Below are 22,498 nucleotides of genomic sequence, written 5' to 3'. Positions count from 1 at the left end.
CAGAGTTGAAATCCCCCTCAAACCGAATAATAGTTGTGTGACCCTGGGCAAGTCACTTCACCTAATCTGCCTCAGTTTCCTCATCTTTAAAATGAGGTTAATGACAACATCTGCCACGCAGGGTTGTTGTGAGACTGCAGTAATATTTGTAAAGTGCTAAGCACAGTGCCTGTCACATAGTTGGCGCTTAATATAAATGCTTCTTACCCCCTCATAGCATGGATTCTTCCTCCGCGCTCCCCTCCACATCTGGTGTCAGATGGCATCGCCCCCTCCAAGGCGTCAGTGGTTTGCTCTCGGGTCACGCTCTCGACCTCCCCTTGCCCAGATGAATGGTCTCGCCCGTTCTTCTCCCCTACGCCCTGTGTCGAATGGTCTCACCCTGTAGTCGAGAACTGGAGTCCCGAGCGCCGCGTGGGCGCCCAGAGCCGGATCCCGGAGGTGAGACAGACGCGCCCAAGCTCCACGCTGCAGGGGGGGACCGTGGCTTCCCCCCCTCCCCTAGGCGCGATGAACACGCCCAATCTGTGTCGCGGGGCGGGGCAGCCTATTGTCCGCTGCGGACGGGGGGAGGGGGAAGGCCGGGCCATTGTCCTGGGCGGCGGGCGGGACCATCGCGCCCGGCGGGTAGGGGGAGCACAGGGTGGCCAGGGAACGGAGCGGAGAGGAGGAGGAGCCCGCGGCCCGGGCTGACCTCGGAACCGCCGCAGTAGCAGCCAGAGACTCTGGAGCCGCCGCCGTGATGAGCGGGGACCACAACCCGGCCAGCACTCCGACTCCGGTCCAGGACCTGCAGGGCGACGGGCGTTGGATGTCCCTGGTGAGAATTCCAGGCCAGCAGGGATGGGTGGGGCCCCAAGGGGAGGAGCCAAAGGAATCCGCGCCCCGAGCTCCCCGCCCCACAACCCCTGCCTCCATTGGACAGGTGGGGAAACTGAGGCCCTGAGAGGGGAAGGGACTTGCCAGTTTCTCCGTGTGACCTTGGGCCGCCGACTTTCCTTCTGGGGGATTAGTTTGCCCATCGGTTAAGAGGGCCGGGCGCTGTCCGAGGTCCCAGCGGCCCATCTCCTGCCCCCTCTGCAGCATCATCGCTTTGTAGCGGACAGCAAGGACAAGGAACCCGAGGTGGTCTTCATCGGGGATTCCTTGGTGCAGTTGCTGCACCAGTGCGAGGTGAGGGCCCCACGGGGGAAACTGAGGCAGCAGAGGACCCGAGCTCCGAGACTTCTCTAGGCACTGCTTTTGGGGATGGGGGGGGAGGGGCCGAAGGGAGGAAAAGGCCGGCCTCCTCGCATCCAAAGGCCCAAGGCTAGAGATGTTGGAGGGGAGGGAGCAGGCAGCAGGAGACCATGGGTGACCCTGAGCGCCAGCGCTGGCCCTCCTTTCACTCTTGCTCTTTCGAGCTTCTTAGGGTGTAAAGGGGGGAGGGCGGGGGCTCCCAGGGTCCCTTGAACCGTCTGGCTTCCCCGCAGCTCTGGAGGGAGCTCTTCTCCCCACTACACGCACTCAACTTCGGGATTGGCGGGGATGGCACCCAGCACGTCCTGTGGAGGCTGGAGAACGGGGAGCTGGAGCACATCCGACCCAAGGTGAGGAGGGGTGCTGGGGGACCCCGGGACCTTTTCTTTAAACCCTCCCTGGGCTGGGGCCAGACTCTAATCCGGCCCTTCCCCCTTCCCATCCCTGCACAGATCGTGGTAGTCTGGGTGGGCACCAACAACCACGGGCACACGGCGGAGCAGGTGGCGGCAGGGATCGAGGCCATCGTGGGGCTGGTGAACCAGCGGCAGCCTCAGGCCCGCGTGGTGGTGCTGGTAAGGGGCTAGGGGCAGAGGCAGAGGTGGGTCTGGGGGAGGGGAGAGGAGGGGGCGCTGCTCTGAGCCTTGTCTGGGCCCTCCCAGGCCCTGCTCCCCAGAGGCCAGCACCCCAACCCCCTGAGGGACAAGAACCGGCGCGTCAACGAGCTGGTGCGGGCTGCCTTGGCCAGCCGGCCCCGGGCCCACTTCCTGGACGCAGACCCAGGCTTCGTGCACTCCGATGGCACCATCAGCCACCATGACATGTACGACTACCTGCACCTGACCAGGCTGGGCTACACGCCCGTGTGCAGGGCCCTGCATGCCCTGCTGCTGCGGCTGCTCACTGCCGGCCAGGCCCCCCCCCAGCCCGAGCCCTGAACCCCCCATTAAAGGCCTCCTCCTGCCCGTGCACACGTGTGTCTGGTGATTCCGGAATCCTGGCCTCTGTCATGGCGAGATCCAGGGTTGGCAGCTGGGTAGGGGCCGCCTGGCCCCCGAAGTGTCCTGGGCTCCTGGGCCAGGACCTGAGGCAGTCCAAGGAGCTGGGATGAGCCAGCTCCTGCCCATGGGGGCACTTTCCCCGCTGCTCGGTCAAGGAGACCCACCCCAAACCCCTCTCTGCTTAGCACTTGGTCTGTGGGTGAGTCACGGGGGGGCCATGGGCTGAGGCCATGCCCTCCCCACCCGGCCACGCTCAGTCCCGTGTGTTAAAACAGCTTTAATCTCGGTCTTCGAGGCTTCTCGGCACAGTAAGAAATATTGCACATGATCAACATGTATTGTTGGGGGGGGGGGTGTCGCCTTCTTAGAAAGTCCAGCCTGGGGGGCAGGGAAGGGGGAAGGGGAACATCCTGCCCTACCCCCACCTAGGGCCAAAGTGCAGGAGGCCCCCCCCAAACTAACCTGAGTCCGGCCCTTGGGGGAGGGGAGGGGAGTGGGTGCCCCACCCTCAGTCCTGGGCCTTCCCTGCACCCCTGGGGGGGGCATCTACCCTGGCAGTCAGTCCTGCCCTCATGAGCCATTTTGCATAAAGTAGAGTGAAAAGATTCCCAGGGTGACCGACTCCAGGCTATGTACAGGGCTCCTGGGGGCTGGGCCCTCTGCCCTCCGCCTCCCTGACACCCCAGGGAGGGGAGCAGTGGGGGGCCTCATTCCTCCTGGGGGAACTTGTGAACAGCCCCCCCCCAGCTTCCTGCCCCTCCCCCAGGGCCCACGCGGGCATCTGTCTCCTCGATGGGGCGCTCCAGGCCCTTTGGGGATGTCACTCCCCAGCGGACATCTCACCTGCCCCCAGGAGAGGGACCAGGGGGCGGAGGGGAAGCCTGGGCAGCCCCGTCCCAGCTGGACTCGCTGGGCGCCGGCTCCAAGGGCTGGGGAGGCACAGCCGAGAGGCCAGAGGAAGAGGAAGAGGAGGAGGAGGAGTCTGGGGCAGGTGGGGGTGACTCGGGGCCCTCGGTGGGGGGTGGGGGGGCCCCCACACTGGCAGTTGGGGGCCCAGGGGCCTCGCCACCAGGGGGCTGCTCCGTAGGGGTGGCGGCCTGCATGATCTTCTGCCGGACCTCTCTGATCTTCAGCTGCAGACACACCTTAGAGGGGAAGATGTCGGCGTAGCGCGCCTGGAATGCCGCCGTGGCCTGGGCTGGACAGACGGCCGGGCAGGGAGGCACCGTGAGCCAGGGCAGGCGCAGGCACCCCTCCCAACCCCAGTTGGCGGCCCTCACTCACCCGAGGGGAAGAAGCCGTGATCCTGGAAGAGCTGCATGACCAGGGCCCGGCGCTGGTCCAGGGTGCGGCGCAGCGACGAGTACGGCACCTTCTCGTACTCGAGCTCCCCCAGCACGTCCTCGGCCTCGGTGCCTGTGTGGGTACGAGGGGCACGTGAGCGGCCTGCCAGCTGCCTGCCCACCCCGGCCCGCCGCTGCCCCCTTGCCAGCCCCAGCTCACCCGTCCGGTCAAAGGTGAAGATGTCGCCCTCGCACTTGGCGCTCTTGGGCGTGTTGGGCTCCGAGCTGCAGCTCGAGCGCCGCCTCATCTTGCGCTTGGGGGAGGTGGGGTCCTCTGGGGCCGAGTCCAGGTCTGGGGGAGAGGGTGGAGGTGTCAGGGGGGCCCGGCCCCTCCCCGACCCTGGCCCCAGCCCGGGGGGCCCCTCACCGGTCGAGTTCTTCCTCTTCTTGCGGTAGGAGCCCAGGATGGCCCGGGGGGAGGTGGCCAGCGACTGCAGGGTGGGCGAGGGCAACACCTCCTCTGGCCGGAACTCGGGCAGCTCTGCGAAACGCTCTTCAAAGTCCACCTCAGAGAGGACCCTGCTGGGGGACGGCTGGCATCAAGCCCCCACCCGGAGGCCTGGGCCGCCCCCCACGCCCAGGGGCCACATCCAGCCCCCCCCACTCACTTGTCCACGGAGTCAAAAGTCTTCTTCAGGGGAGGCGGCCGGACCTTCACCTTCTTGCCAGGCACATCCTTGCGTTCAGGGGTGTCACCAGCCCCTGGTGGTCGCCCACCCACCCCCTCGCTGCCCCCCGGTGCAGGGGCTGGGCTGGGCGGGGCGGGGGGCTCCCCTCGGCCCTCCGACGCCAGAGCTGGAATCCGCCAATCCGGGGAGCCGGGGATCTTGCCGGCCTGGGGTCAGGAGAGGAGAGGGAAGAGCTCGGATGGGCTCAGAGCAGGGGATGGGGAACGGGGAGGGCAGGAGGGGGAAGATGACAACCCCCACCCCACGGCCCCCTCACCGTCTCGGGTGCCTTGACGCCCGGCCTGTCCTCTGCCTGCGGGGCTGCAGGGGGGCTGGCCCGGGCAACCTCTCGGCCAGCCGGAGCCCAGTTCTCCGGCGGGGGTGCCGGGGTAGCAGGCCGGCCTTCAGCCTCGGTCTCTGGGGTCACCTCCCTGGCCGGGCCCTGCTCAGCAGCCTGCCGGGGGCCAGGGCTCGGCCGGGCGGGGACCCCGGACTCGTAGGAGCCCACAGGGATGCTGGCGATGGCCGCTTTCACCTTCTGCGGGGGCTTGGGTGGCGGCCGCTGGGCCTTTGGGGTCACCAGGCTGTAGGCCACAGAGCCTGGGGAGAGAGCAGACGTGCCTGGGCCTTGGGCCACAGAGCTGCAGTGACGGGCTGCACGGGATAGGGTCCGGCTTGCCGGGCACCCTCCCCCCTTTGACTGGGCCCGTCACCCACCTGTGGCACTGGGGAAAGGACTGGTCGGGGTCTGAGAGGCGGTGGGGGCTGGAGGGCCGGGTGCCCCGCCCTTGGGCAGGATGGCAGCAGGTGGGGCAGCGCTGGCGGCCACGGTATAGACGAGGCCCGGGGGGGCAGGGGGCGGGGGGGCCGGCTGAGGAAGGGGCATGGCCGAGGGGCCCCCTGGCCCGCCAGGGTAGAAGGCTGTGATGACGGGACCCCCAGCACAGGCCGGCGGCAGCTGGGGGCTGGGGACAGGGGATACGCCAACCTGGCCTGGGGCCAACAGGGGGGCTTGGCCTGTGGGGGAAGGAACAGTCAGGACTAGAGACTGCCAATGAGCCACCCCCCAAACGGCCCAAACCACCACACCAAGTCCCAGGCCCGATCCAAGGCTTCTCCCGCCTCTCAGCCCCTCTCCTCACCCGAGATCAGGGGCTGGACGATGGCCGGCCCGCTGGGCCCGATGGTGGTGAAACCCAGGGCCACGGAGCTGGCGGGCCCATACGGGGCTGGGGGGCCGGGAGCCGCATTCTGGCTGGAGGAGGGGCTGGCACCCAGGGGAAGACTGTGCCCAGAAGCCGACTGCACGTAGGTGATTCTGCCCAAGAGAAGCCATGGCAGGGCCGTGAGCAGGAGGGCTCTGGGCCCCGCCACAGCCACGTGCCCGCTGCCTCTCCCACTTACCTGGTGGAAGAGGGCAGGATGACCTTCTGAGACTGCGACGCGGGGCTGGGCAGGGCGGCCGGGCTGAGCGGGGGCACCAGGCTGCCGGGGGTGGTCACCGGCACCGGGGTGAGCTGGATGATCTAAAGGGGTGAGATGGTCAGGAGTCGTCTTTGGCCCAGAGCTGTGCCCATGGTGCTCGCCCCGGGGCCGGGCTGCTTACTTTGCTGGATGGCTGGGCTCCATTCTGCACTGGAACGGAGAAGGGCGGGCTCACCAGGGGCAGAGGCTGGCCAGCCCCTCCGCCTCGCACTGCCACGCTAGGCGCTGCCAGGGGCACCAGGACCTTCCCAGGCAGCAGTTGGGCAGTGCCCGCAGAGGGCTGGGCCTGCACTGGAGACACCGACTGGGCTAGAGGTGGAGAGGGGAAGGATGGCTAAGGCCCTGGATGCCCCACAGCTTTACCTTCCTGAGGCATCAGCAGGTTGTTCCTTAAGACATCTGGAGAATCCTACCAAATGCCCTCGTGTCCCCCTCTGCCAGCACCCCAGTGGGCACCGGAGCTCTGCCCCAAGACCTTCAGGGAAGCATTGATCCTGGGGCAGGCAGCCGTGCATACTCCCATCTCCAGCTTCCTCAAAGGCCCTGCCAAGACAGGGCACTGGACTGGGCCAGTGGGGCTGCTGAGTGCCCACCAATATGGCCTGCTGGCCTGGCCCTCTCCTTTTTAGAGTTCGTGCTCCACACGGCCGCACCTTGCCCAGGCTTAGCTGGAGGGGGCAGGCCCCCCCCCAGGAGTCCAGCCCCCTCACCTTTAGGGGGTGCAGCAGAGGGGACAGGCTGCAGGATGGGGATCCCGGGGGCCGGGGTAGCTGGTGCCAGGACCTTCCCATTGGTAGCAGTTCCCGGCGGTAGGGCAAAGCGGATACTGGTGGTGGGGCCCGACCCCCCAACGGCTGCAGCTTTGGGGCCGGGTGCCGCCGGGGCTGGGGCCACCTGCAGCTGCTGCGGGAGGGTGGGCAAAATGTACTGCACCTGGGTGATGCCCCCAGGCTTGCCCAGAGGGGTGGGCTGCAGGATGCCCAGGGGCACAGGGCCATTGGGGCCACTGCCAGCAGGGGGCCCAGTCGCAGCTGTCGGCCCGCTTCCACCAGTAGGACCTTGAGCAATGAACTGCACAGCTGGGGAGGCCGAGGTGCTGTAGCCCGGGGCCCCCACGAGAAGGTTGGTCACAGCAGCGGGGGCCTTGCCCACCCCCAGAAGAGGCCCTGCCACCAGGTGTGAGGCCGTGGGGGCCGCCTGCTTTTTGTCAGCATAGACCAGACCGATACCAAGTGGTGAGCCCCCTGGGGCCCGGGGCCCTGCCTCCCCTTTGGCACTTTCTGCTGGGGACCCCTCACCTCGCCCCACCCCGGGGAAGGGTTTGGAAGCAATGGGCACAGGCGTGCTGCTGACCGGCCGCACCACATTAGTGACCACGGTCGGAGCGGGGCGTGGAGGGGCCGGCGGGGCCCCGTAGGCGAGTCCCCCACCCCCCAGGGAGGCCGGGGCCGTCACCAGCACTGTGGCCGAGGGCAGCCGGGCACTCCCATCCCGCTCCAGGGGCTCCTTGGCTGGGTACAGGCCACCCCCGGGGGGCAGCACTAACGCCTGCAGGACACCCCCCCCAGGGGGAGAGGCGATGACTGAGGGGCCAGGGAAGGACTGGGCCGCAGAGGCGTCAGGCCCTCCTGTGCTCTCTGGCCGCTTGCGCCGATAGGCATTTGGGTCCACAGGAGGAAATCGGGCTTTGGAGGGTGGTGGTCCTCCCCCAACTGGGTGTTGGGGACGAAGAGGCCCCCCCACAGCACCTCGACCGGGCTCTTGGGCCTTGAAGGTCCCGGGAGCCAATTGGAAGGAGGAAGAGGAGGAGGAAGAGGAGGAGGAAGGGGCAGGGCCATAGCCCTTGGAAAAAGCTGAAGAGGGATCAGGGGCTCCGGGGGGTTCGGACTCCAGGGAGGGGCGGCAGTGAGTGAAGGCAGTCGACAAGGACGAGTGGATCACGGGGGAGAACAATTTTCTGCCGAAGCCCTAGGGAAGAGGAGGTCAGGTGAGACAAGGCCCCAGACCCAGCCTGGCCCCCTTCTCCTAAGCCCAGCTTTGCGTCTCACCTTGGCACCCTCCGGGTCGTCCCCAGAGCTGTCCTCGCTATCGCTGTCTGTCACGCGCTCCTTACACTTGAGGTCGATGTCAGCGGTGCCAAAGCCATCATCCGCTTGGGGAGCCCGAAGAGAAACTGTCTGTGAGCTGGGGCTGGCGACCACCCAGAGAGAGGTCCCGCCGACCCCTTGGGAGGCCTCTCTCTGACCCGCTTGCTCCCCACAGGGGCTGGGGGAGGTCCTGACACCAGGCTGGCCAGCAGAAGCAGGTGCCAGGGCTCGGGAGAGAAGGCTGAGCTGGCAACAGGCCCAGAGCCAATGGGGGCGGGGGGGGCTTCTCCCCGCCCACCCCCATCCAGACACGGGCCCTCGGGGAGATCAGGAACAGGAGAGCTCACCACCAGGGCGTGGTGCCTGGGCACATGGAAGGGGGCGAGGCACGAAGGGGAAGCCAGGCTGCTGCCGAGGGCAGTGGCAGGCCCGGGCCGGACTCCGAGCCCTCCTCACCTATGACATCATCATCTCCCTCCTCTTCACAGATGACCATCCTCTCCTCGTCACTGGTCATGTCTTCGCTGGCCGTGCGCTGGGAGCGGGACGGTCTCGCCGGCAGCATCGGGGGCCTCCCGCCCGCCAGGGTCCCGCCCTCGCCAGGAGTGGCAAAGGGTCCCGGGCCCCCATACTGAGGCGGAGGCTTGGGCCCCACATAGGGGGCCGGCCCCGACACCATCTGCGGGGAGGGTGGAGACGCAGGGTTGGCTGACAGAGTCCACATGGGCCCTGCCCACAGGAGGGCCTCCCGCCGGCTGTACCTGGGTGAGTTCCTGCAGCGCCTGGCTGTCCGACTCCCCCCCGTCCAAGCCGTGCACACCGCTGTGGGAGAAAGCCCGTGGCCTGCTGGGGCCGGGCCCAGCCGGGTGCAGCCGTTCCACCGCCCCAGGGCCAGACGTAGGGGCCTTGGCCTCTGGGCCCAGCAGGGTTTGGGCCGCCGCAGACAGTAACTCCGAGGAGACTGTGGGGGGACAGAGCAGGGTCAGAAAACTGAAGAGAGCCCAGTGGGTTGGTGCACAGCCAGAGCCCACAGAGGCAGGCCACCTTCCTGAGGCCCCGATGGTCCCGAGGGTGAATGGCCTACAATCCCCCCACAGGCCCGCGGCAGATCCTTTCACAAATGCCAGCATGCGTGGGGACACACGCTCCCCAAGCCTCTTCTGCGCTAAACATCTCCGGCTCTTCAATGGGACGCTGCTGCTGAGAAGCCCCTTCCTCCCCACCACCTCGTGGGTGGACAGCACAAGCTACTGTTCCCACTCTATTGTTAAGAAGACCGAGGCCCAAAGGAGCCTTCGAATTGTCCATTAGAACCAAACGCAAAACCCATCTCCTGACTGAAAAGGGGTCTATCTGTCTTGGTTACCAAAACTGGACAGAAATGAAGGCAGAGGGGGGAACCTGACTGCAGAGAGAAGTGGCTTGTGGAGCTTCAGGAGGGAAACTTAGGGGAGCAGTCAAGAAGGCCCCAGAGCTCAAGGCCTGTCCTAGCTGGGCGCCCTGGGGCAAGGCTCTTCCCCAGCCAGGACCTCCATTTGCAGGCTCCCCCTCTAGAAGTTGGGATAACACCTAGGCAACACTTGTGCCCGCTCAGGGATCCTGGGGCTCTGTGAGACCCACCTCCAGGGGCGGCTGCTGTGCCAGTCTCTGACATGCTGCGCTCTCGCATCTCCTTGGGGCCTCCCGTCAGCCCCAGGGCCACCGGCTTGGTGTCGGAGCTCGACTTCTTTCGGTCCTTGTTGCACCATTTCCAGTCCGGGTGGGCCTTGAAGTGGGCCTCCTTCACCTGGCAGGGTAAGCAATTTTGTGGAGCTGGGTGGGGACCATGAGAGTCAAAGCAGGGAGAGGAAGTGGGCGGGGTGGGAGGGCCCCGGGCCTGGGCTCCTAGAGCTCCTGGGCCTCAGCCCGAGGGATTTCCTGCCTGCTGAGCTGCTGGTCTGAACTTCCTCTTGGCCTTCACTGGGGAAGGGGCCAGAGCTCCAATTACCTGAAAAGCCAGATCATGGTACTTCTGCTTCTCCTTGGGCCCCAGCGCGTACCACCACTCGCCCAGGATCTTGCTGACAGTCCGGTTGTCCTGGTTTGGGTGGCGCTGGTGCACCAGGGCCCGGTGCCGCTTGCTGAAGATCATGAAGGCATTCATGGGCCGTCGGATGTGGTCTTTCTCCCGCTGAGGGCAGACAACAGAGAAGACAGGGTCAGCAACAGGAGTTGGTATGGGCAAGCAGGGCAAGCTAGGGAAAGGAGAGATCTAGAGGACCTTGTTGGGGCTTCGCCCATCCTTCTCAGAAGAGGAGTCCCTTTCCTTGGGCAAGGCGCTGAGGGACTGCGTCCGGCGCTTTCCTGGTGGGAGTGGCAACTGGATCTCCGGGGACATGATAGAGAGGAACCTGTGTAAATGGGGGGAGCCAGATGATGGTTTCACTCTTTCCTCCCTCCCCACAGCCCATCTCAGGGAGCTGACCCTCCCACAGCCCACTCACGCATCATCGTGGTCACTCTCTGTCTCGCTGTCCAGCCGACTCTCCCCAGTCGGCCCAGGGCCTTCCTCCTCAGAATGCTGAGGTGGAATCTTGCTGCCTTCAGAGACCCCGGGGGCCTGTGGAGGGCCAGGGGCTGGGCTCTCAGGGCAGGTGGCCCCAGGTGGCCGTCCAGATTCTGGCCCCACTGCCCCACTGGGGGGCTGCTCATGGGCTATTGCTGCTGACTCTGCAGGCTCTTAAAGCAGGGAAAAAAATTCTATTGAAACTAGTTCTATCAAACTCTGGATATTTGTCTAAGTAGCCCAAAGACAAACCCCATAAAAGGACCCCCCAAACCATTCCAATGACTAAAAAGGAGCATCTCTCCCCATTAGACCGGCAAGTACCATACCTTTGCTCTGACTGGAAGAAACAGAGTGGCTGGCTGGCTGCTGGGCCTCACTGGGTTGAACAGAAGGGTCAGGCTGGCTGGGTGCCAGGAATGGGACAAGCGAATGCCAGGGAAATACGGCCACTGATCGTGGCTCCACATTTGTCCACACTGTGAGGAGAAAGAGGGGAACAGAGGGCAGGGAACGTGGTGAGGCCCAAGGGAGAAGGGTAAGCCAGAGGTTCCTCCTCTTTACAACTCCACCCCCCTCCCAAAACCTCTCTGCTTCCGGCTACTTCTACTCAGGTCCAAGCAGAAAGAAGCCCTCCTTCTATCCCGCCTCAGATCTTCCCAGCCTTGCCTGGCATCAGCCTGCTACCCAAGGGCCTGGTCTGGGGCCTCCTCAACTTTCCCGGCAAGGCTGGGAGCTCAGTCCCACGGAACCCATAGAGCAGATGCCCCTCCCCCCACATTCCCCAACAGTGGGGGGAGGAGGCAGCTCTGCCTCCCTCTCCCCTCCCCTCCCACAGCTGTCATCTGGGCCACCAGGCCTCGAGTGCCCCCGCTGCCCCGTCTGGGCCCCCTCTCCTTCCACAGCACACCTGGGCAGAGGCCAAGTAGACAAAGGAGAGGAAGAGTCCGCCTGGTCCAGGTGCTTCCCCCCCATCCCCGCAAGGGCCACGCAGCCCCCCTTCCCTGGAGCGCCCTGAGCAGTCCCCTACTCAGGCTTCCTCCAGTAAAGTTCCCACGGACCAGAAGGCGGGCAGGCGCGCCCAGTGACCCCAGCTCCCCTGCCCAGGCCCCCTTGAAAAGGAGTGGCACTGACCGAACATGCCGAGGCCGCGGGGGACGGCGGCGCCGGGCGCGGGTAGTGGCCGGGGGGCCGAGTACATGGTCCCGCGAGGGCTCCGGGCCGCTCACCGCCCGTCGCCTCCTCCTGGCTCTCGGCGCCGCCTCCTCCTCCTCCTCCTCCGCCGCCGCCGCCGCCACCCGGGCCCGGGGGGAGCGGGAGGCCGCCGCCGCATGCCCCCCCTCCCCCGCCCGGCCCGCCCCGCGCGGGGGGTCTCGGCCGGGCACGCGCCTGCGCTCTCCGGGGAGGGAGGGGGAGGGGGCGGGGCCCGGCGCGGGCGAGCGAGCGCGCGCCGGCCCCGCCCCCTCCCGTGCCCCCTCCCCCCGCGCGGGGGCCGTCACGGGGCCGGGGCCTGGGGCATCGCGCACCGCCCCCGCCCGCGCTGACAGGCGCGCGCACGCGCACTAACGGCCGTTCCACCACCACCACCCCCTCCGCCCGGAGCCGCCGCCGCCGCCTCTTCCCTCTGGTGGCCTCGGCCCGCAGTTAACGGCTCCCTCGGCCTGCGGGGAAGGCGCGGCGTCGACCGCCGCTACAGCTGCTACAGTCTCGCCCGCCCGCTGGCCGGCCCTGCCCTTCTTCCGACTGGCTCGCGACGTCCGCGCGAACAAGAGAGCGAGCGAGCGAGCGAGCAAGCGAGAGCAGCCGCTGCCGCCTTCTCCCCGCCCCGCCACTACTACTCACTCACTCACTCGCCCCAGCCCCCCCTCTGCGGCCCCCGCCCGCCCCGAGGGGCCTTCCGCGCAGGCCCGGCCCCCGAGCGGCGCGCCCATTGGCCGCCGCTGCTGCGCGCGGGTCAGGCCCCACCGCGCCCACCCCCATTGGGTGGGGGAGGAGGAACGTCAGTTACATGCAAATGAGGGCAGGGCGGGCGGACGCCGGTTGGTCTGAGCGAGGCCGGGCCGGGCGGGGCCGAGGGCGGCGGGGGAGGGGCGGGGGAGGAGGGCGCACTGCAGCAAAGGCAAGGAGCCAGGCGGGGCGGGACCAGGCGAGGCGGGGCCGAGCGGCCCCTAGGGCGCACCGCGGACTGCCTGGCGGCGGCGAGACAGGGCTGAGGCCAGAGGGGCCCAGAGAGGGAGGCTCCCCTCCCCCTCCCCCAAGTGTGCGTACGCACGACGTACGCACGCAAACAAACACACGCACATGGGCGCCCAGCCGGGGACCACGCACTCAGGAGTGGTGTAGAACGGAGCGAGAAGGTCGGGGCCTTTCCCTACGCCCACAGCCTAGTTTTCTGGCGGGCCTAGAGTTCTGGGTCTGACCTTTCAACCGCAAAATAAAAGCCCAAGGATCGCAGAGTAAGGGCTAGGGTTTGTGGATTAAGGGCCACTTCTCAGACCCTCCGAAGTTTCCCCGGGAGCCCCAAGTCAACAGCGCCCCCCCACACACACTTTCCAGCTGAAATCCATCCGAGCGCCAGCAGCCCCCTCCCTTGAGCACTGGCTCTGCAGAGTATTCGGGCCCCAAAAGAGAGAGCCCCGCTCAGGGAACGAGACAGGCTGCCTGTCTCAGCCTCCAGAGGAAACCCTTTCTAGCAGAGCCTCTCCGGGCTCCCCACAGTGGGCTGGAAGGACTAGCAGGGGGGCCAAATGAGGACCAGGGCCCATAGAGACCCCTGGGGTATAGAGCCCCATGGGATGATGAGGGTGAGAAAGCCCGTCGGGAGCCTCAAAACAAGGCAGAGGGAATGGGAGAGAGGCAGGGAGGTGAGCAGAGGCCTGGGGACCTTAGAGGAGAGGTTGTAGCCCCCTGGAGAAAGGGGAGCACTAGCAGGTCCCCCTCCCCCCCCTTCCCTCCCCCTCCATTCCCAGTCCCAGACTCCTGGCAGCATTACCTCACTGCCCCTGGGACAACTAGCAGCCCCAGAAATCGATGTGTCCGGCTGCCTCTTCCCCGCAGCCCCCTCCCCACTGGTGAGTCACCCACCTGGAGCTTAACCTCTTCCCTCCCAAAAGCACTTTCCTTTGTGCCTTTGCTTCCCTTCCCTGGGGGTCCCGGCTCTGCCCTGGGCCTCACAGTTCTCATCCCCCCCCCCCCAGTTGCTCTGGGGAACATCTGGAAGCTGAGATCTGGGTGGGGGAGGAGGCCTGGAGGAAGGAGGGGCTGGAATCTGGGCGGGAAGGCCCCCCCCCTCCTCTGGGCTCCCTGCCAGGCCTATACTTAGCAGTCATTGTTCTTGGGGAAGAGGGGAGAGCCATCGGAACCTGAGCTAATCCTCCCCCTCTTGTCGCCTCAGTGCCTCCCCTCCAACAAGTTTGGGGGCTCCCAGGGCTGACCCCCCTCCCCCCTCAGCCTGATGGCCCCCACAAGGGACCTGGATTTGAAGAAGCCACATCTGGATTCCAACCTTAACTCTGCCATGGGTTATCTGGGGGCCCTGCTACTGTCTGGGCCTCAGTCTGCCAATAGGTGAAACTAGCTCAGAAGCCAGTTTCTAGTGGAGCCCCGGCTCCACCGGGCACTTCCTAAGCCCTGGGCCTGGGGCAGCCGAGCATCCCTTTACCTCAGAGCAGTTTCCTGATCTGCCAGTTCTGAATAAACCTGGCAGCTGCCCGACTTTAAGCCCAGGTGCTAGACATGGGCACATCGAGGCTCTGAGAGGTCTCCAGGGCCCTCAGCGGGGCTCCTACGCCCCTTCCCACCCGATGCCCCACTTCAGAGTCCTCTTCCAGCGGCCCCCCAGGAGGCACGCTGCTCCACCCGAGGCTCCCCATCTCTGCACACGCGCAGAGGTTACCCAGGGAACTGCGGGAGGATTAGCAGAGCTGGCAGAGGTGGGGGTGGGGGCTAAAAATAGCGGGGGGGGGGGGGGGGGCGGTGAGTCAGTGGTGCTGGGAGAAGGGATGGAGGAGGGAAGGGGGCGAAGGAACAGGAGAGGCGGAGGGGAAGGTGAGGTTCCTGGGCCAGCTGGTAGGAGAAAGTTATGTAATTCCAGAGAAAAGGAGGAAGAAACAAGCGATGGGGGACGCAGAGGCGCTCCAAGGGGAGGAATGGGGTGGGGGATGGGAGTCCTGCCACCACCCCTCTGTTAATGGGGTCTCCCACCCCCAAGGCAGGGGCTGCAGCTCACGAGATTTTCCACTGCCAGCCTGGCTTGGGGCCAACCCCCCCCCCCCAGGCCCCACAAAGCGGCTTTGTGCCGGGAGGCAGGGAGGGAGCCCGGCCCCGGCCTGGGCCCCCAGTCTGACACCCACGCGGGCCGTGGCAGGGGAGCAGGCCAGCTGGCACTGGGACTAGTCTGCGGTTGGGTCTCCCCCTTCCCCCTCTGGAGGCCCAGGGCTAGGCTGGGAGGGTGCCGTGGGGAGACTTCACCTCCCCTTAAGGGGGGCTGGATGAAAGCCCACTAGCTACCTGTAGGGGGCACCCCAGGGTGCTGTGGGGCTGAGCCTGGAGTCCCCACAGACATCACAGCAGGCACCCTGGAGCTCTGGGCCCAGCGTGGGGACCCCCAAGGTTGGGATGGGTGCTTCCAGCCCACCACAGCTGCCCTGGTGGCCAGCAGGAGGCATGAGAGCCTGAGAGAATGCTGGGGGTTGGGGGATGGAGGCAGGGGCAGGTGAGTGGGGTGCAGGGGGAGGGCAGATGTCCCCATGGGCCTCTCCTGCTAAGGATGGAGCTCGGAAGTGTGGGCGCCAGGCCGGGGCCAGCTGGAACACCACCCACCAGGCCGGATCTCCTGGCTGCCCGGCTGAGGGCCACAGGTGCAGCACCCCAGGAAGGGAGAGGCTGGCTCATGTGGCACCCCCACCTTCCTGCCTCACCGGAGAACAGGTGGAGGCTGGCCAAGAGGGCCTAAAGAACAGGGCTGTTCAGGCCCAGCCACAGGAACTTGAAACATTTCTGACTGCAGATGGAGAAACTGAGACCCAGAGGGGGACAGGCAAAGGCCTGGAGAAGCTGAAGCCCAGACAGACAGACAGACACTGACTGCCAGGCAGAGGGGACCAGAAAGCCAGAGAAGATGACGAAACAGAGCCAGAGCCAGGCAGAGCCAGACACGCAGAAGGCCATCCAGAGAAGAGCACGTTGGAGACAGCGGAGAGAGCAGAGGCCAGGGCCAGGGCAGAAAGGCCCAGAGACATGCCCCTGGGTGGGGAGAGAGCCCAGAGATGGAAAGGAAAGAAAAGGCAGCCCAGTGAAGGAAGGGGCTCTGGGCCCAGCCAGAGGTCAGCTAGGCAGAGGGAGGAGGCAGGATTTTGCAGGGCCTTCAGGGATGGTCTGCATTTGGTCCCCGGGCTTTGCCCAGGGCCTGGCACAAGGGCTGCTCTAGGAATGCTTGCTGAACTATGGCGGCCTTAGAGGAATGAGGGAACATTTCCATCATCTTAGAGAAGCAATGGGCAAAGTGCACAGGGGGAAGCCAGATCTCTGGAGACACACAGGCCACGCAGCCTAGAAAGACAGACAGGCCTAGGAGGAGAAGCCCAGAGAGGGAGAAAGACTCCCCCCCCCCCCCCCCCCCCGGAGCCATCCAAGCACAGGGAGGTACCCAGAGAGGCTGAGGGCCAGAGAAAGGTTCAGGGACAGGAAGCCGACCTCGAGAGATGCAAAGGCCTAGGCAGATGAAAGCAGAGATAGGCCCAGACAAGGACCCAAGCAAGAGAGACGGGGAAGATCAGCGTCACAGAGAAAGCAGCAAGGTGACACGGTGGCATGGGGGGCCAGGCAAGGAAAGAGGCTGGGCCCGAGCAAACTTTGGACCCCCTTCCCTGGGCTCCTGCCGGGAGACAGGGCGTGGGGGAGTCAGCCGCAGCTGCCCAGCTTGGGCTGGGCCCAGAATGTGCAGAATGTGGGGGCGCCTACTGCCTGCCCCAGCCTGCCTCAGAGCGGAAGCAAGGCCTGCTGACTTGGGCAGGGGGTGGGGGGAGTGTCAGGATGCCCTGATGGTGCCCTCACACCTGCAGGGCCTCTGAGGATCAAAACGCTGGGGACGAGGAATGGGGGGGGGGGGAGAACTGAGGCCTGTCCTAGGCACACACTCACCCCGGGGGGGGGGGGGGGGTGCAGAAGAAATGGAAGAAATGACAACAGCCCTCCTGCAAACCCGCTCTGCAGCTCTAGGCAAGGCATCAACCTCATCCAAACTTCTCCAGACCAAAGCCCAGAACCTCCGAGCGGGAAGGGACCAAAGCCAAAGCAGCCCCTATTCTCTGCTTGCAAAGCATCCTCTGCTCGGAGGCCTCCTCTGAGAAATGGACTCGCCTGGCACACAAGTGTGGGAATTGGAGCCGAAGACCCTTCCCTTCCTTTCCCTGGGGGCATGCGGCCCGGCCGATAGAGCACCGGACCCCTGCTAGCTGCGTGACCCTGGCGAGTCACTTCACCTATGGTTGCCTCAGTTTCCTCAACTGTAAAACAAGGATGACAATAGCACATTCCTCCCACCCACTGAGAGGTGGTTTTGGACCAGAATAAATGGCTTAGTACCCACAGGGCTAGTTCTTATTCTCTGGGCCTTGGTCTCTAAGACAAGGGGAACTAGAGCAGCCCAACATGCTTCCCAACTCTGACAGGACCTGTCCAGCCTTGTAAAGAGCCTCCGGGTCTGCTCGGATGCTTTTCCCTGGACATTAAGGGATCCTGCTAATCCCCACCTGGGCTCTCCCCCCTCCGGCCCTTCCTTTGTTCCCTAAGCTGCTGCTTCCACAGCCCATCTTCTGCAGGGGCTGCTTACCTGTTCCAGGCCGGCCCATAATGACCTCCTTCTTGGGGGCAGGGTGCCCAGGGTAGCTGCTGGGCACGAGGACAGGCAGCAGGGCGGCGGGTGAAGGGTGGAAGGCCACTGGCTGGAACGGCGAGGAGGCCAGTCCGAAGGCTGGCCCCGGTTGGGCCATGGTGGCCGGTCCAGGTGGGGGGATGCTGATGGGGACAGGGGCAGGCAGTGGCGGAGGTGGGCCTGGCTTCCCGCTGCTGGCCCCAGGTGGCCCTGGGTGCTCTCGCCCAGCCCTACTGGGCTGGCCGCTACCCCGGGCCTCTCCGCCTGTGGACACCTCTCCAGGGAACTTGGAAGGCAGCGGTACGTCGGGGTTCCTGACGATAACAGGAGAGTCGCGTTGCACGGCCGGCACCCGCCGCACTGACGGGCCGGGGTCTGAAGTCAGGCCGGCTGGCGGGGGCAGCAGCAGCAGCGGGGACGGCTGGCGGGACCGGGGAAAGGGTGCAGCTGGCGAGACGGCCCGGAAGCCAGCTGGAGTGGAGGGTGTAGGTGTGTGGGAGACAGAGTCTACTCCAGAGTCCAGGCTGTCGCTCTTCTGAAAGTCTGGGGCCCCCCCACCGCCAGGGCCCCCAAGTCCCCCCGGGTGTGGCAGAAGCTCGGGCTTCCGCCGGCCGGGGCTCATGGGCACGGTGAAGGTCAAGTTGGTTTGGAAGGTAGGCAGGATGCCTGAGGAATGGCGTTCCCGGGGGGCAGGTGGGGGTGGGTGGGGGCCCAGTTCTGGAGGGGTCAGCACCCCAGCCTTAGGGGTGCTGGCGCTCAGGTGACGGCTTCGGACGGCTGTACGTTGGATCACAGGTGAGGCATTGATGGGGCTGAAGTTGGCCGGCCGGAAGCCAAAGAGGGGTGAGGGGGAAGGAGAGGGGGCCGGGGAGAAGGGAGACTGGGTAGACACGGGTGAGAAGGAAGGTGTTCCAGAGCGGGAGCTACCCAGAGACACCAGCATGACAGCAGCCTCGCATTCATCAAACTCAAAGCGGGACAGGTCGGCGGGCGCCACCAGCCGGGGCCGAGAGTCCCCTCGGGCTGCCACACTGCTGGCCTCGCTGTCCCTCGACGTCTCGTCGGCCCAGTCGAACTCGGCACTGCCCTCGCGGGCGGCAGGGCGGCCGGCTCCCCCAGCCCCCGGGCCCCCACCGGCCTCCGCCAGCCCCTCCATCTCCTTGGTGCGCATGGATAGGTGGCGGGAACAGTAGCCACGACGCTGGGACTCCTTCATGCAGCCATCCCGGGAGCACAGGCGCCGCCACTGCTTGCCGTTGAATTTCTTCCGGATGCCATTAGGCGTGCACACCACGTCTCCCTTCTTGTACTTCTGCTGGGCAGCCGTGAGAGGTGTCCGGGCCCGGGCTGGTGGGGCCACCCCCCTGTCCAGGGAGGTCACGCTGCTGCTGCGGCTGCCCCCGGCCCCATCCTGGCCCGGGGATGGCTGCTCGGTGGGGCGGCCCGGCCCAGTGAAGGCTGGTGACTTCGGGGGTGGAGAGAGCAGCTGGGGAGGGGGCAGCGGCAGCAGGGGCTGGGCGGCCGAGGGGGTGGCCGGGGCCAGTGCCCGTTTCTCTTCCTCTTCCTCTGCAGCCGCCTGGCCGAAGCTGATCTTGGATACCTCTGCATCCTCTGGCTGCTTGGCCTCCAGGCCAGGGGGACAGGGGGGCAGCTGAGGGAGAGGCTGTGGGGGAGGCTGCAGGGGCGGGCTCTCTCTCTGCGATGCCTCCTCACCCGCTTCCCCCTGGCTGGCTTCCAGCAGACCCTTTCTTCTCTCCTCGGGGCCCCAGGGTGGGCGCAGGAGGCGCAGGCTAGAGCGTGCCACCCAGATGGCCTCTCTGTCTCTACGGGGTGGGCTGAGCGGCAGCCCCGGCGGGGGCCCATGGCTGAGGCGCACTTTGTACGAGGCAGATGCCGGCTTGGCACTGACCTCCACCACCACCCCTTCTCGATAAGCCGTCTCACCAGGGTCCACACAGGTGCACACGGCTGTGCCCACCGCAAGGGCTCCAGGGGGCGGGGTGGCATCCAGGACCACGTCCACACCCCCAGCCAGTGCCCCCTCATAGTAGGTGAGGGCCCTGTCTCCAGGGAACTGGACGCCAAGGTCTTGACTTCGCCGGACCTGCTTTACCACGGCGGGTACGAAGAGCCCATCCCGCCGTGCCAGGACCTTCTGGGAGCGTAGGAGGCGCAGATCACAGACCCCAACACCTGCAGGGCCAGGGGGCCAGGGCACTGGAGGGCCAGGGTCAGGCAGCTCCTCCTCCAGGTCGGCCGAGTGCTCACTGGCCGTGTCTGTGGAGGATGAGCGGGCAGAGGTGGGAGGCTGTACAGGCAAAGCAGGCAGGGCACAGGTCCTGCCCTCCTCGGGAGTGGCAGGGGGCTCCTCTGGCCCACTGCCCCCACCAGCACCATGCTCCTCCACATACTTCTTTTTGGGAGCCCGCGACTTGAATGTAGCTGTCTTTCGACTCAGGGAAGGCTCCCAGCGCCCAGGCTCCCCTTCGCCCTTTGGGTCCTCGACTGGGGGCAAAAGCTGAGAGGGGTCCTCTGGAGGCCCCACAGTGGACAGCTGGGGTGGGGCAGCCTCCATGTCGGGGGCTTTCCCTTCCTCCTCCTCTGGGGTGCCAGTCTCTTCTTCCTGCTGCTGCTGCTGCTGCTGCTGCTGCTGCTCTTCGTCCTCCTCCTCTTTGCCCTCCTCACCTACTGCCCGGCGCTTCTGGGCTTTGGCCCTAGTGGCTGGGGGGGACTTGCTGCTGCCGCCATGACCAGGAAGTCCACCTGCTTTCTTCATGGGTTTCATCTTTGTCTCTTTCCTTGGCCTGTCTTTCCAGAGACCTGTCAGGGAGGAGGAGAGAGAATGTAAAGTCCCAGAAGAACATAAGTGAGGGGCCAGAGGGCTTCATGGTTCTGTGGAATGAGCCTCGATGGGGGCAGACGAGACGGGCTCACACCCCACTTCTACCACTCCCCAACACAGGCCCCTGAGCCAAGGGCTTCTCTGCTCACAGCCCCAACATCTGTTACTATAAAATGAGGGGGGGTCCTATCAGGTGGCCTTATAGGCCCCCTTTGGCTCTGAGGCGAGGCTCCTGGGATGGTTGGGTTTCTGTCTGTACTACTGGCACTTGGCATAGTGCCCGGGGCCCAGAAGGGACTTAATAAATGCTTGGTGAGTTCAACTGAAAGACAAGATGTCCATGTCTGGGTCCTGCTCCCTCATCTCTGCCCTGCTGCCCCTTGGACAACTGTCTCTGGGCCTGGGCAACACTCGTTTATGAGGTTTGTTGGGGCTTCCAAACACTTTTATCGCTGTTTGGCAATTCGATCCTCGTAACAAGCTAGTGTTTAACTCATGTGACCCACAGAGAAACTGAGGCCTGGAGAGGGAATAGGACTGCCAAGGCCTCACAGTTAGTCATATGACCGAGGTCTGGCTAAAACCCAGGACCTTCTCGGAGGCCCCCGAACCACCAGCTTCCTTCCATTGGTTTTCTTCGGTCTAGTCTCTGCTCCCCAGACCCTGGACTGCTCCTGGCTCCCTACTGTCACACCATCTTCCCAGCAATCCTGCACCCAGATGTGTGCTCCCCAGACCTCACTGGATGAGCTATGTTCCTCTGAACCTTGTGCAGGCTTTTTTGGCCTGACAAAGACACCCCCCTTTCTGGGAGGGTAGACATGAGGGATAGGAAAGGCCAATCCCCTGGCCCAATTTGCTGTCTGGGGTTCTGCCTGGGCTCCTGGCTCCACGGACCCTCCCCACCACCACCCCTCCTTCATTCCAACCCTGGGGAAGAGCAGGCCTCGGCATGTCTGGGGCAGAAGTTCATAACCACTGGGAAGCCTGCTGTGTGAGTGTGTACCCTGGTCCCTGGCCCCCACCCCAGATGACATGATGAAGACATGGGGACCACCAAACCGACACACAGACCCCTTGCTCTCACCATTCCCCGGGCAACCAGCTCCTTTGACCCCACAGCCCTCTCCTAACAAGAACTGACATGCCCACACAGGAGCACCTCCCATACAGACAGACACCCATACATGGCCCATATATGTGCACACACAGCCCTCCGACAACCCTGACACCCCCATACACTCATACCCATACGTACACACAGAGACAAGCACCCCCCACACACACCTCCAGAGTAGAAGCCGGCCCTTAAGTGTCCCTAACCCCCCAATGGGCTCCTAGGCTCCAGGCCAGGCAGTGAAAGAGAACATAAGAGGGCCGAGTACACACTGGGACAGACAGGCAGCCAGGCCCAGCGGCCCAACCTTACCCACACTTCCTGAATGTTCACTTTGGCCCGCCCCCTTTTGAACTGTCTAAAAAAAAATAAAAATAAAAACTTTACTCTGAGCTAAGAGAACTGGGCTGAGGCCTAAGAAAGAATCCCAGGAGCTGATGGTTGGAGGGCAGGGGAGTCAAGGCCTGGCCTCCCAGCTGGACTGGCCCAACAATTCTCCTGGCCATCCTGAGGAAGAGAGAGAAGGAAGAACTTCTCTCCCCTGGCACTGGATGGGCCTTCTTCTCAGTTCTTTCTCCTTCCCTCCCTGCCAAAATTTCAGCCCTACAGGGTCTCACTCCTAAGGCTCCCAGGCAAACCTTCTCTGGGTAGAGGAGTACCATCTTCTCCCAAGCAATCCTGTTTCCTTTGGTGTGGGCCCATCTCCAGCAGCCTCAGAACAAGGAGGAAGCACCCAGGGGCAAGGCTTCTGCTTCCTCCCAGTCCCCAGGCCTCTGGGCCCCCACATCCCTGGAGTTAGGAGCCTGCCTTTGTAGGGAGCACTGGCTCCAGTTCATAGCCCATGTCTCCTTCAAGCCCCATGCCATCACTTCCCCAACTCTGTGCCCTCTCTGAGGGCATGGCTTCGAAACTCCTACCCTGATTGGGCCTCCTCTGTTGGTCCCTGTCATTGTCCTGCCCCAGGACCTTCTTGGGACCCAAATCCCAACCTGCTACATCTTCTTCCTCTTCCATAGGCCTCCACATCTGGACACCTTCAAGCCTTCCTTCCCACCATCCACAAGCATTCATAGTCCCTGGAGTCGACCCACTGGCCTTAGTCTCAACCCCAGTCTCTTCTCTGCATCCAGCATCACCTTTTCATTTCCCCAGCACCTTATTCTGCTCTTGAGGGTATAGGAGCCCTCTCTTCTCATTATCCCTCATCCTAACCCCCTTCAGTCCCTTCCTTCTTGGGTCTTTGTTCCTTGTTACTATCCTCTAACCGTCTCCAACCTCCACCTTGGCACCTCTTCTC

At 64.9% G+C, this 22,498-nt stretch overlaps 2 protein-coding genes across 8 annotated transcripts in view; one reads left to right on the top strand and one right to left on the bottom strand.

Annotated features, from left to right (window-relative positions):
• Nucleotides 1-272: 272 nt before the first annotated feature.
• PAFAH1B3 (platelet activating factor acetylhydrolase 1b catalytic subunit 3) lies at nt 273-2,210 on the top strand. Of its 2 annotated transcripts, none has more exons than XM_007506288.3 (6): nt 273-441; nt 711-820; nt 1,084-1,173; nt 1,473-1,589; nt 1,692-1,814; nt 1,902-2,210. In XM_007506288.3, the coding sequence occupies exons 1-6, from the start codon at nt 333-335 to the stop codon at nt 2,175-2,177; spliced, it is 825 nt and encodes a 274-aa protein (XP_007506350.2). In that variant the 5' UTR covers nt 273-332; the 3' UTR covers nt 2,178-2,210. The 2 variants fall into 2 exon arrangements, with proteins under 2 accessions (XP_007506350.2, XP_001372920.3); XM_001372883.4 differs by having other exon boundaries at nt 282-441; nt 714-820.
• Nucleotides 2,211-2,502: 292 nt separating this feature from the next.
• CIC (capicua transcriptional repressor) overlaps nt 2,503-22,498 on the bottom strand; it is a 22,803-nt gene continuing 2,807 nt past the window's right edge. For 3 of the 6 annotated variants that reach the window (XM_056797035.1, XM_056797037.1, XM_056797036.1), the window contains 20 exons: nt 17,201-20,062; nt 10,698-10,847; nt 10,307-10,541; nt 10,084-10,213; nt 9,811-9,993; nt 9,444-9,609; nt 8,585-8,784; nt 8,280-8,502; nt 7,785-7,888; nt 6,447-7,704; nt 5,858-6,045; nt 5,656-5,777; nt 5,394-5,569; nt 4,969-5,268; nt 4,529-4,851; nt 4,192-4,418; nt 3,951-4,105; nt 3,744-3,875; nt 3,525-3,656; nt 2,503-3,438 (listed from right to left, as the gene is read on the bottom strand). In XM_056797035.1, the coding sequence (XP_056653013.1) occupies nt 3,080-3,438; nt 3,525-3,656; nt 3,744-3,875; nt 3,951-4,105; nt 4,192-4,418; nt 4,529-4,851; nt 4,969-5,268; nt 5,394-5,569; nt 5,656-5,777; nt 5,858-6,045; nt 6,447-7,704; nt 7,785-7,888; nt 8,280-8,502; nt 8,585-8,784; nt 9,444-9,609; nt 9,811-9,993; nt 10,084-10,213; nt 10,307-10,541; nt 10,698-10,847; nt 17,201-20,027 (7,590 nt within the window). In that variant the 5' untranslated portion in view covers nt 20,028-20,062 and the 3' untranslated portion in view covers nt 2,503-3,079. Of the gene's footprint in view, nt 3,439-3,524; nt 3,657-3,743; nt 3,876-3,950; nt 4,106-4,191; nt 4,419-4,528; nt 4,852-4,968; nt 5,269-5,393; nt 5,570-5,655; nt 5,778-5,857; nt 6,046-6,446; nt 7,705-7,784; nt 7,889-8,279; nt 8,503-8,584; nt 8,785-9,443; nt 9,610-9,810; nt 9,994-10,083; nt 10,214-10,306; nt 10,542-10,697; nt 10,848-11,502; nt 11,741-17,200; nt 20,063-22,498 lie in introns of those variants that run through there. The other 3 variants (XM_056797038.1, XM_056797039.1, XM_056797040.1) reach the window with 3 other exon arrangements.

This window comes from Monodelphis domestica, chromosome 4 (genome assembly GCF_027887165.1).
Source record: "Monodelphis domestica isolate mMonDom1 chromosome 4, mMonDom1.pri, whole genome shotgun sequence".
NCBI lineage: Eukaryota > Metazoa > Chordata > Mammalia > Didelphimorphia > Didelphidae > Monodelphis > Monodelphis domestica.
The sequence above is the reverse complement of the archived record's forward strand: the minus strand, read 5'-3'. Positions and strand labels throughout refer to the sequence as shown.